General features: G+C 41.7%; 1 protein-coding gene across 1 annotated transcript; it reads right to left on the bottom strand.

The window, feature by feature from the left end:
* Positions 1–833: 833 nt before the first annotated feature.
* On the bottom strand, positions 834–12,393 carry LOC310775665 (serine/threonine-protein kinase greatwall-like; the record flags this gene model as incomplete). The annotated part of the gene is made up of 10 exons (XM_083635814.1): positions 834–991; positions 4,748–4,849; positions 4,941–5,054; positions 7,920–8,064; positions 8,707–9,392; positions 10,939–11,022; positions 11,221–11,309; positions 11,526–11,665; positions 11,782–11,919; positions 12,283–12,393. The coding sequence occupies 10 exons, from the start codon at positions 12,391–12,393 to the stop codon at positions 834–836; spliced, it is 1,767 nt and encodes a 588-aa protein (XP_083491940.1).
* Between the last annotated feature and the right edge of the window lie 353 nt (positions 12,394–12,746).

Below are 12,746 nucleotides of genomic sequence, written 5' to 3'. Positions count from 1 at the left end.
ATAAATTGTATTTGTAAATTTTGTCTTGAAGTGAACAAGATAAAATGTCATGCAGCAAAAAAAAAGTAGTGTGTAAAACAGGATATGTGATGAATTTCCCCATGGGGATAAATAAAGGATAACTTAACTTATATCAAACATCAATAACAACAACAAATAGAAATCACATAAAAGCAGCAAAACAGTGCAGTTGGAACACAAATTACGCATTTTGTCAGGGGTCAGTGCATGTTATAAAGATTTACACATAAAATACATTAATGAATATATTACCTTTTTTTTTAGCAGTACTGTAGCATTAAAATAAATAAATTGGGAGGCCCCTCCCCAGTCTGCTGACAGTAGCGCAACAGCACAATGATGAATAGTGCAGCACAAATGGTGGAAAAGATGAAAGCTGAACTAAGGTAGTAACTGTGGCATTGATTACATACTTGCCAGTTACATTAACACACAGTTATTTTGTTTGATCAATTTAACACCCTAGCAACAAGGAAAATAAAGGCAATTAAATGGCAAAATGGTAGCAAGTAGTGTTTCACTACGAACAGCCTCATTAGAGAGACATACAGTAACTATACAACATTGTGATATTTCACTATGGAAGGAGAGGTGGTGGGAAAAAACACTTTCTAGCCTGTAAAACTCATATAGACTCAGGCTGTTTTCTGGCTCTCATCACTGATGATGATTGAACAGGTACAATCTTTTTAAGATTTTAAGAATGAAAACGAGTGAGTCACATGAAAACAGAGACTCTTGCCAGAATTTGCTGACTGCTGCTTTAATAAAAACGCTCTCCCAATGGGAAATATGTATTTGTTTGTTTGACTCTACAGACTGAAGTCAGACACAGCCAGGTTCTGAGCGCTGTTTCTTGCCTCAAAATACGAGGTGTCGGTCTCATCCTCCGGCTGGGGTATGAAGCACATCGGCTGGTACTGCAGGTTGTCCCAGTCCAAGCCCTCAAACAGAGGGTGGCACCGCAGCTCTGGTGGAGGTTCAGACAAATTATCCAGGGTATACACAGGAATCCTGAAGTTTAATTCAATCACTTTTATAAGCCCTCAACGCCACTTCCGTCACATCAGTGATAGGGGTGTAAATCACAATACGATATTGTATAGATTATTTGGACAACGATACGACATTTGCTGATATCACAAAGTCTGTCACGATACAATATTGATTCAATTCAGGGGTTTGCGATCGATATGACGATACAATTTATGCTCATTTAACAAAATCAGCACAATAGCTGCAAAATGTAATACCTCTCTGTTACATGGGATTTTTTTATTTTTTTATTTAACCTTTATTTATCCAGGTTAGCCTCATTGAGATTAAGAATCTCTTTTTCAAGAGGGACCTGGCCAAGAAAAGCAGCATACAATTACACAAGTTGCAGATGCCACAACAAACATCTCATAACATTACAACACTACATGGTACACACACATTCAGTGATTCATAAAAGCAAGTTAAACTATGAAGACAAAAAACAGTTGCAACTTTCACCGTCCTCCCTACCTTTAACCATTGTTTTAAAAACATTTATTGAGACCAGCTCCTGCAATTTCAGGTCCTTCTGGAGCTCATTCCATGCCAGCGGTGCTGAGAACTGAAACGCCTTTTTACCATACTCTGTACGAGCCCTTTTCACATTCAATAAAAAAATGTTTTGTGAGCGTAAAGAGTAATTGTTGTTGCTCTGCTGGACAATGTATGTACACAAATAATTTGGGAGTTGTTTTAATATCGCCTTATAAATAAACTAGAACGACCGCAACGCGGACTTATGCCTCCGCCATTAGTTCATTCTTGAGTCCAAGTGGATGTTGGAGCCAAATTGGAAGAAATTGCATCAAGGCGTTTCTGTGCAGAATTGGATATTTGAGCCAAATGTGAAGAAATTTAGTCAATGTGTTACTGAGATATGGCGTTACTGAGCTTGAAAATGGCATTTGTTAGGTCACTGTGACCTTGACCTTTGACCTTTGATAACCAAAATCTAATCAGATCATCCTTGAGCCTAAGTGAATGTTTAAGGTGAATCTGATGAAATTCCGTCCAGGCGTTCCTCAGATATCGCGTTAACAAGCTTGAAAATGGCGTTCGAGAGGTCACAGTGACCTTGACCTTTGACCTTTGACTACCAAAATCTAATCAGATCATCCTTGAGCCTAAGTGAATGTTTAAGGCGAATCTGATGAAATTCCGTCCAGGCGTTCCTCAGATATCGCGTTAACAAGCTTGAAAATGGCGTTGGAGAGGTCACAGTGACCTTGACCTTTGACCTTTGACCACCAAAATCTAATCAGATCATCCTTGAGCCTAAGTGAATGTTTAAGGCGAATCTGATGAAATTCCGTCCAGGCGTTCCTCAGATATCGCGTTAACAAGCTTGAAAATGGCATTCGAGAGGTCACAGTGACCTTGACCTTTGACCTTTGACCACCAAAATCTAATCAGATCATCCTTGAGCCTAAGTGAATGTTTAAGGCGAATCTGATGAAATTCCGTCCAGGCGTTCCTCAGATATCGCGTTAACAAACTTGAAAATGGCGTTCGAGAGGTCACAGTGACCTTGACCTTTGACCTTTGACCACCAAAATCTAATCAGATCATCCTTGAGCCTAAGTGAATGTTTAAGGCGAATCTGATGAAATTCCATCAAGGCGTTCCTCAGATATGGCGTTAACAAACATCCGTACGTACGTACGGACGGACATCCGTACGGACGGCCGGCCGTACGTACGTACGGACGGACAACCCGGATCCATAATGCCTTCGGCCTGGCTTCGCCGGCGGAGGCATAAAAAGATACCAGTGACTCAGCCTACGTAGAGTCAGAGATGGCCAGCCCACTTTCTGGTAGAGAACACAGTGGTGAGTTAGATTTTTACAGTTTGTGATAAACCTTAAAGCCCCGTGATAAAACAGTGTCCAGCAGACGCAAAGAACCTACAGGAGCATGCATGTACAAAATGTCTCCATAATACCTCAAAAGTAAAACAGGACTTGTTTCTAAAATAAAAACCTAACTTGAGTCTCAGCCTTTTCAACAAGGACTCTATATGATTATACCTAAAATGAAGACCATCATATATTAAAAAACCCAAGTATTTGTAAGTTGATACTCTTTCTATAGGTTTATCCTGCAGTGTTTTAACCTGAGGTAAAGATTGGGGCTCTTTTTTGACCTGGTAAATACCATCAGCTTGGTCTTGTCAGCATTCAAAAAAAGCTTCAGCTGACACAGCTGCAGCTGTAAGGCATTAAAAGCATATTGAAGGTCCTCAAAAGCCTTTTTTAATGTATCTGCACAAGAATAAATTATTGTGTCATCTGCATATAGATGAAAGCTAGCATGTTCTACACCTTTACCAATGTTATTTATATAAATTGTGAAAATAAGTGGCCCAAGGACTGAACCCTGTGGCACCCCCTTGTGGACAGTTAAAGTATCAGATGTCAAACCATCAAACTGCATACATTTTGTTCTATCTGACAGGTAATTCCAAACCAGCGAATGAGTTAAAGTCTTTTTAACAGAGTGTCTGTGCTTGATTGTTCCTCTCCAGGCCCTCCCCCCTGTGCTGTCGCACCTGTGCAGGAGAGCACAGGTGTACTCACTCTGCCAATCAGAGGCTGCAGCTTAAAACCATGGAGAGACAGACAGTCGGCCCAGTGGGCCATCCTGACAGCTTGGTGCTGTGTGTTGGTCTATACCAAATTCCTTACAGCTTGGTGCTGTGTGTTGAGGCTTCCCAGAACTGTGTTGCACACAGCATTGTGTGCTGTGTGCGTGGTGCTTAGCACTTGTGGATCGGTATCGGTCAAAGAAAGCTTTCTCAACTCTTCTAGAGAGTGTGCCTCTCAGATTGAGAGTGGGGCGCCTGGTGGCTCTCTCAGAGAATGTGGTCAGTCTATTTGTTTAATCTTAGCTTTTGTGTTATTAACCACTCTTCCTCTGTTTCAGGAAGCAGTCCTGTGTTGGTCCGATTTCATCCTTTTTATTTAACCTTATTTTAGTAATAAAACCTGATTATTGTAAATGATCTGTCTCCTTTGTCCCCCGGTTTGTTGTGTTTTATATGTTACATCCTTTCTCCCCTGGTCAAACTTGGGAACGTAACACTCTCAAATGGCGATTAAAAAATATACTTTTTAAGGGTCTTAATTTTCCCAAAATTGATTGATCAACTTTTAATACTTTTCAAGACACCCTGTTATCAGAACTAGAAATAATGCGTGCATTTCTAGGGTGGAGACTTTGGAGAGGATGTGCCATGGTCTCACTTTTTTGGGGTGTGATCAAACTCATGCCAACTCATGTGCTCAGCTTCACACGCTCACCCAAGACATTCTCTGATGTCACTCTGTCACTCAAGCAATAATTGCTTGAGTGACAACACTGATGAGATCACAATTGCTCAAGTGACTCACTGATGAATCACAATTGAATTGTGATTAATCACAATTGGATTGTGATGCCGTCAGTGATGTCATCAGTGATGTTGCTCACAGTGGTGCAGAACCGGGCTGCCTTATTTGTAATACATGGGGAGTAATTATTTGAATAGTTATTGACAGATTCTTGCCAGAGTAAGAAAACAAAGGCAACAGAACAAAAATGTAGCCCACATGGAAAGTGTTAATTTACATATGCCCCCCCAAAAAAACTAAAAAACAGACTGATATTGAACAGGCTGAAATGTAAATTATATTGAAAAGTGGTTCTCACCCTTGAAGCCGGCCCGTTGGGTCATGTCCATGCTCAGTAAAATCTCAATGGCATTCGTGGAGTTGTCAGACAGTTCCTCTTCTCCTTCAGGCCAGGGGATATCTAACATGGTTGATAGACAGGAGTTAGGAGAGTTGACAGTCGTCACATTATTGTGGCAGAGAAGTTCTTGCCGCTGCAAATGGCCACCCACCTCTTTTGAGAATGTTCTGGAAGACCAGCTGAGGCGTCTCGTCATTGAAGGGCGGCAAACCGGCAAGGAACTCGAAAAGACACACACCTAGGGCCCACCAGTCCACCATGAAGTCTGGTTGGGGGATAGGAAACAAAAGTCACATGTCTTCATATGCCTTCAACAATCAGATTCCCCACTGATTCCTGTTAGAGTCTGTGCATCCATTCTACTGTGGTGGCAGGAGCAGCAGGGACTAACTTACTGTAGTTCAATATACAAGATGGAAGGATTCCATTTTACGGGTTCAAATGATTGAAGGCAGAGACTGTTTAGGACACAAACTTCCATGAGTTCATTAACAGTCAACCACTGATATCGGCCCCAGATATCTTAATCCAACTCTCATTACTTTGAAAACAATTAAAATCCAACGCATTTTTCAACCACGATCATTTGTGTCCAACATTGTACTTTTAAAGAAGTGATGATCAAAATTATCCATAATTATCAAGTTGAAATCCTCAACAGCAGAGGTGACTAAATATTGCCAGTTTCTTTGTCACAGACTGACTGTTCATGAGTTCATATGGCAGCAATCTACTACTCACAAGAAATACTGCCCTAAGCACATTCACATTTAAATAGTATGCTCCACAGATGTCTTATTAGATTACCATGTAGTATGTCAGTTGCTGAATGTGTGTGTGTGTGTGTGGGGGGGGGGGTCCTCAGTGTCACAACACATCGCTGAATACGGCAGTCGAATTTAAGCCCCAAATGGACACGATTTTACAGCAGGAGAGCCCATTTTGTCCTTTTAAAATCATTTCAGCGTCAGCCTCAACGCATCTGATTCCATACACCTGTCAATGCCATTAGTTCAACCAATGTGATAGATATTAAGGGACCGTTCGTTATTTAGAAGGGGGGTCACTGGAGGGATTTCGAGTCCTCTGAAATAAAAAGTTGTAACCCTCCTTGTGACCAAAATATATTTTTCTTTGGCCCTCCCCAAGTGATTGGAAAAATGTGATTGACCCTCCCCCAACACATGTTATAGCCTACTATTTTTGCTGGAAAAACAGTGTCAATAGCAATGTTCATTGTCAATAAAATCATAGGCAGCACAAGGCGGGCATCACGCATGAGGCAAAGCACACAAACAACTCGACTTGCACTATGAGATGAAATATAGGATCAATGCATTATTAAGCTCTCATGCATTTTTTTGATTAAACGAGCTCCCGTTGCCAGCTGCGCTATGCGTAATAGGTTGAGGAACAGCATTTTATGGTTAAAACATCTTCATTCTTCACATCCTGTGTTCTGGTGATGGTGAAACTGCATGGATTTTTGGGGGGATTTTTTGCATGATTGCCGATTTATTATTAGCCTATCTTATTATTTTCAGGTGGTCATATCATCTCCATTATAGCCTATAGACAGAAGTTGTAAGGGTTTCGTTGTTTTCTTTAACCAAATTACCACAGCCAAATGACAAATTAGGCCTACCGTTTGTTAATATTAGCCCTACTTTTGCGTTTTGGTCGCAGTCTTTGATTGCCAGGTGCTATAGCATGCTTGGCACATAGGGAAATGTCAGTTGGGAGCTTGTGGATACAGAGCAAGTGGAATGACAGCAATCGGTTCTATTTTGGGGATTTCAGAGCGACGAACAGGTCTGTTATAAGAGCTTCAGGTGCAGGTTCACTGCATGTTGTGACGGACTGTGTTTCCCTTCCTCTACACATGCACACACACACACACACACACACGCTGAGCCTGTCACCATATTATGCATAGCCTAACAACACCTGTTGGATAGGTCATTTGACAACAGTAAGTCATGGCAACTGATGATTTCAACCGCATTGAAGCCGTGGGTCGATCCTGTGCTCAATTATGCAGCTGAGCCTCAAGTTCAGCTAATTTGTTTCAGTGGCTTTCATACAGCCCCCGAATTGCACGCTACAAGCTGAGAAAATTAACTTGTATATTGCTGCCGACTCCTGCCGAGGACAGAGAGAGATGGAGAGAGCTTGTCGACAGATCATCTGTGTTGCCAATGACCCTCCGGGTTATGGGAGGTGAAGGTGAATAGCCTATTGCAAGTAGGCTACAATGTCTACTTTTCTCAATTCATTTGTCATTAACCCCTCTTTGCGATGTGATAAAAGCTTCTCAGTGAATTATAGTTGATTGCCTCACTGAATTATCTGCTAATACCCCATTTTAGCAGCAGAATTTGATGTCCTGGTGTGGCACGTCCGTGCGTAATGACATATCCAAAAGGAATTCCTCTGCACTGCGCTGTCTGGATAGGCCAAGCACAAAGATCGACAGATAGGACCGCCAAAGAGAAACAATGCACCGGGACATACCAAACAGTTTGGACAGGAGGGGTGTAAATGAAGCAACTCAGTAGCCTAGTTGTTAAAGTCCGAAAAGCAAACATAAAAAAAAATAAAAAGTTTATATATTTTTATCTAATCAAAATTGTATACCCCTCCCCTGGACTCAAATTAAAGAGAGTGTACCCTCCCTCAGACTAAATTTTAAACAGGATGACCCTCCCCTATTTTCCTCCAGTGGACCCTTCCCTAAATAACGAACGGTCCCTAAGGACCCTGTTTTCCAACCTTCACAATCACACACAGAAAATACCCTCCATTTTCATTCGTCAGGCTCAATAGAGTTTGTTCACCAACCCCATCTAAATGGCAGAAAACAGCGGGAATTTGGAAAATCAGCTCATTTCCTCTGGCATTAGCAAGGCTGGGGAACATGCATGCTTGCTTGCAAACAGAGCGATAGTTTCGTAAACTTACCACACTGATAATATCCTGAAAGTTGAAGAGAATGCCTGTCATAAAGGCTGCAATGTTGAGCATCCACCATCGGCACCAAACGACACGGTTTGTTTAGTACGATATATCTCTTGAAACCAAAGGATTGTGGTTGCTGTTGGAAGTTGGCATTTTGAGTTCCCTCTCTTACCATGTCCTGTCCCCATGAGAAGTTCTGGAGCCAGATAGTCGGGGGTTCCTAAAATGTGTGCACTCTTATCAGCAGACCTCGCACCCCTTCGGACACTCTTCGGAGTCCTGAAGGGAGTATTGGTGGCAGTCGTGGCCTGAGGGGTCTGATGTGAGGAGGAACAAAACAGAAGGTGGTAACATCACAAATGACATTAACAGAATCAAAAAAAGTACCGTACATGAAATACCCCTGACCACATACTATAGTAGTATAATATAATATAATATAATATGGTACAACCAGTGTGTTAAATGCAGACTAATGAAATTCTGGGATAGGTTACTGCCTTCAAGTATTATTATTATTATTTTGGGGGGGACCATTATTGAACAATCTGCATAGAAAAGGAAATGTCATGGCAGGTTTTACAGACTGTTTTATGTAGCTGGGGTCAGGGAGGAATCTCCACCATACAAATATCTGATAAATGATATTGGCTGATAAAAGCCAATTCCAATATATTGGTTTAACTCTATAGTAAAACAAGGCAGGTTACTGTAGCATTCCTCATTGAAACCAGTGGGTACCATTACCGGCAAGCTAATTAGCTAGCAGCATCTACTACCAACTACTTTGAATGAGGAATGCGACAACAGAATAGAATACCTTCTTCCCCACACTGTCACAAATGTTTGTATAAGGAGAAAACAAAAGAATAAGATTTAAAATGTATCTGTTAAATGACTACCTGATAGCTATTTGAGCTGTGTCTTCTCTGCAATGGTGTCACAGCAGCAGGAGGTACAGTGTGGTTCTCCACAGAACCCATGTTGAGATGGGAGTTACAGGACATGGATGTGTCCATGTCCCCCACAGATCCCATGCTGAGGTGGGAGTTACACGAGATGTTCGAGCTACAGTAGCTGCGGAAAGCGACAGTGTTCTTTGGCTTGAGGAACGAGGACGACTGGGCATGGAAGAAGGAGCTCTGAGATTCGCCTCTCCAGACGAAATGATCCAGTTTGGGCGTTTCAGTGCTGATGACAGTGGGAGTTTGGTGCAGCGAATCAGTAAAGGCACAGTCTTTGTTTCCCTGCAGTTCCTCAGATGACATTGAATTCCTGTTTTTGGAATGGCTCACCTGACTTTCGTCGGTGATGGAGGTGTCATGCAGGGACCCGTCAGAGTCGAAGCTCAAGCTCCTGCGAATCTCATGGTCGTCAGCAAACGACGACGTGAAACTTGAGTTTGACAGATTTCTGGTGCCAAAGTTATCCTCTACTGGCTCTTCCAGTTCACAGAGGAGATTGCTGGACACACCAATAGGACTAGCGTGCTCTGGGACCTGATCTTCCACTAACTCACTTCCCTCAGTGGACAGCCTGAAGTCTTGCAGGTTGTAGGTGGATAACGCTCCAGTCATGCCAGTATGAAACCTTGCGCCCTCTTGCGGAATCAACTCATGCGAGCTAAACATGCCATTGTTGGGTCCTGAGGGGACAAAACAAACAAGCACAACAGATAAAAACCTGAAAGACAAGGCAGCATCGCCGCTAGGCACACGCGCATCCTGCACTTTGTGTAGGGCACCAAGTGCATCAATGCCAGGGCAGGAATTACACCACGCCCAAACAGCCAGTGCCGTGGATGCCCCGGAGTGTGGCCATAATAGACCCTTCTCACGGGGGCCATTTTGTGTCGAAAAGGCAGGGTAAACACAGGTGCAAGCAAAACACTAATGAGGGTTTCCAACTTCCATGATTGGAATTTGGAATGGATTATTGTGTATATATGTGTATGTAAACATTAACAGCTAATTAGTAATTAAACTGAGAGGGAGAAACTAGAGTACGTTTAATGCACAGCAGGTAATACTAATTCGCTGTGATGTACCGGGTTGAGGTTGAAAGCATTAAAAACACTATCAGTAGCAGTAGCTTGCATGAGGCGTTTAGGGAGCGTGGTAAATGGCAGATGCTGTGAGGCGTTTAGGGGATATCTGTAATTTGTAGTAACAGAAAATAACCTGGGTTACACTTACGTTATTGTGTGTTACTGGACATGTTAAAGGAACACTCCGCCCATTTTCAACCAGCTTTGTATCATTAGAACATCAGTAGTATATCAGAAAACTGTAAACTGTTTTGAAGTCTGTTATTTAATTTGACAGTTATTGAGTGCCAAAGTGTGGACCAGTGACATCACTGGTCCACACTAACTCAAATTAATAACTCATTAACTCAGATCAACTCTCAATAACTGTCAAACTAGATGAATGATGAATAGTTTGACAGTTATTGAGAGTTGATTTGAGTTAATGAGTTATTAATTTGAGTTGGTGTGGACCAGTGATGTCACTGGTCCACACTTTAACACTCAATAACTGTCAAATTAAATGACAGACTTCAAAACAGTTTACAGTTTTCTGATATACTACTGATGTTCTAATGATACAAAGCTGGTTGAAAATGGGCAGAGTGTTCCTTTAACTAATTTTGCAGTCTGAGTCATCTTACATAATGTGCTGTATCACACTTCAGCACTTGATATTTCTAGGACAGTGGTTCTCAACCTTTTTACACCAAGTACCAAGTCAGAAATTACCACCATATGAAAGTATGAGAGGGAGGAAGCCCACAGGTTGAGAACCATCGTTCTAGGATACATTTACTTTGCTGAGGGAAAAGGACTGAAAGCCACACAAAGCAGTTATGCTTAGGGCACCCAAACGGCCAGCAGCGGCGGTGAGACAAGGAGAGACAAGCTGTGGGAGATCTAATGTAACGTACCCAGTTTCCCAGAGTAGTGAACCGGGAGGTGACCTCTCTTCAAAGCCAGTGGACAAGAGGAGTTTTCTTTTTGCTCAATTTTGCCACAGGACATGGGAGTGCACACAGCGGACGCACTGCTGTGGCGCTTGCCTTGAACACCATGTGTATTCTGTGTGATTAAAGAAGAAAAAAACGTGTCATTATGCAATACAAAACATGAAACATGCAGAATGGATGTTTCACTATGCAAAATGAGATGCGTTTACTCACGAATCCAAGGGAGCTGGTTAAGGAGACGATTTGGCCAGGGGTGCGGCCAGGGGTTGTGAGGATATCTACAAGACTAAGTTCTGACATATGAAACACAGAGATAACAGGATAAATAACGACACTACTGGTGGTGGTCATAGTTTCTCCAACACATTAGGTTCCATATGTCATTTTGTTTTTATGTAATATTTTATGTTTTTAACTTTTGTGAAGCACTTGTCGATTATAAAAGCTACTATAATAAATATAGTACCTAGTAATAAAGTAGCCTAAAGTACCTCTATCAAGCCTGACTTTGGAAAGGCCAAAGTCTGTCAGCTTGATGTGTCCTTCTTTGGATACAAGCATGTTGTCGGGCTTCAAGTCCCTAAAAAGATTCAGATCAATCACAGATTTTACATTGATGACACCCAAATATTATGATGAATCACTTTAATGTGATATACCGGTATATCAACATTATCATGAAAAATAATCTCATCAAGTATCATATTGATTTGAACCATATCACCTTGCTGTACTCTAGGACGGTTACACATTAACACCCAAGCATTTTTAATTCAAAGTCATTCAGTCCAAGTACCTGTGGATGATACCATGGCAGTGGAGGTAGTCTAAAGCCAGTGCAACTTCTGAAATAAATTTCACAGCCATATCCTGGTCGAAATATCCATAGATGTGAAGCAGAGACTTCACATCTCCGCCAATAAGGTATTCCATCACCTGTGAGCAACGAAATATGAACAATTTACACCACGCCACATAGATAATAATAACCCAATAAACTACTTTTAATTTGCTTTAGGTAGGCTATAAGTGTCATTTGAAAAGAGTGTTACCAGATAGATTTTAGTGTCAGAATGAAGGGAGTAGAACAGGTGAACCACAAAGGGGCTTTTGCTGTACACCAGCGCATCTCTCTCTGCCTTCATTTGCCCCATCATGTTTTTGTCAACGATGTCTGCTTTATTCATCTCCTGAAACAAAAACACAATTCCAGATATTTTAGCTAGAGCTTCAGTAAATTGGTCCAATGAGTTGTGAAAGAATAGGACGAATCAGCGTGACAGCACTGCCACCCAAAAATGCGTAACCCCGCGGCAGTTATGAGTTGTGCCAAACAAAGTTAATATCTCAAAAAGTACAGTACATACAGTACATCACATCGCTTAGCCTATATTTTGACATTCTGAGTGGGAGCAGAATTAGGCAATTAGCGTTAGCTGAAGAGTTTTATGGCTATAAATATATGCATGTCGTGTTAAAGTTGTATGAACTGTGCAGTTTTTAAATTGTAAACACCGTCAACATAGACTGTAAATATGGTAAAACCGACTCACCTTGATGGCATACAGTAGTGAATTGCTTTTTTTCCGTGCAAGCCACACCTTGCCAAAAGATCCTCGACTGATCCACTTAACTTTGTCAAAGTCATGAATTGATGGCGGCATGGCAGTATCGATTGATTTATCGTTCGATTTTTCGTTCGCCTCCATGTTGAGCCGTGGATAGGTAGGTAGGTTTGAAATGACGGGTCATTGGCCAAAGAGATGGGATTCAACCAAGACGGCCCAACTTCAACTCACTTCCTGTTATTTTGTCACGTGGGATCATTGAGCTATATTGGGATTTGCCCATGGTTTTTCACGGACACGCCCACTTAGGAGAGTTTCGGCAGGTCTGAATCAATGGTTGACCACGCCCATTTAGGAGACTTGCTGCTACAATTTCTTAGAATTGGCGGAGCCTGCGGTGAGTGACCCATCTATAATAATATAATAGTATGATCTCTATGGTTGGGCTA

Source organism: Poromitra crassiceps, assembly GCF_964638095.1.
Source record: "Poromitra crassiceps genome assembly, chromosome: 4".
In the NCBI taxonomy this organism is placed as follows: domain Eukaryota; kingdom Metazoa; phylum Chordata; class Actinopteri; order Beryciformes; family Melamphaidae; genus Poromitra; species Poromitra crassiceps.
The sequence above is the reverse complement of the archived record's forward strand: the minus strand, read 5'-3'. Positions and strand labels throughout refer to the sequence as shown.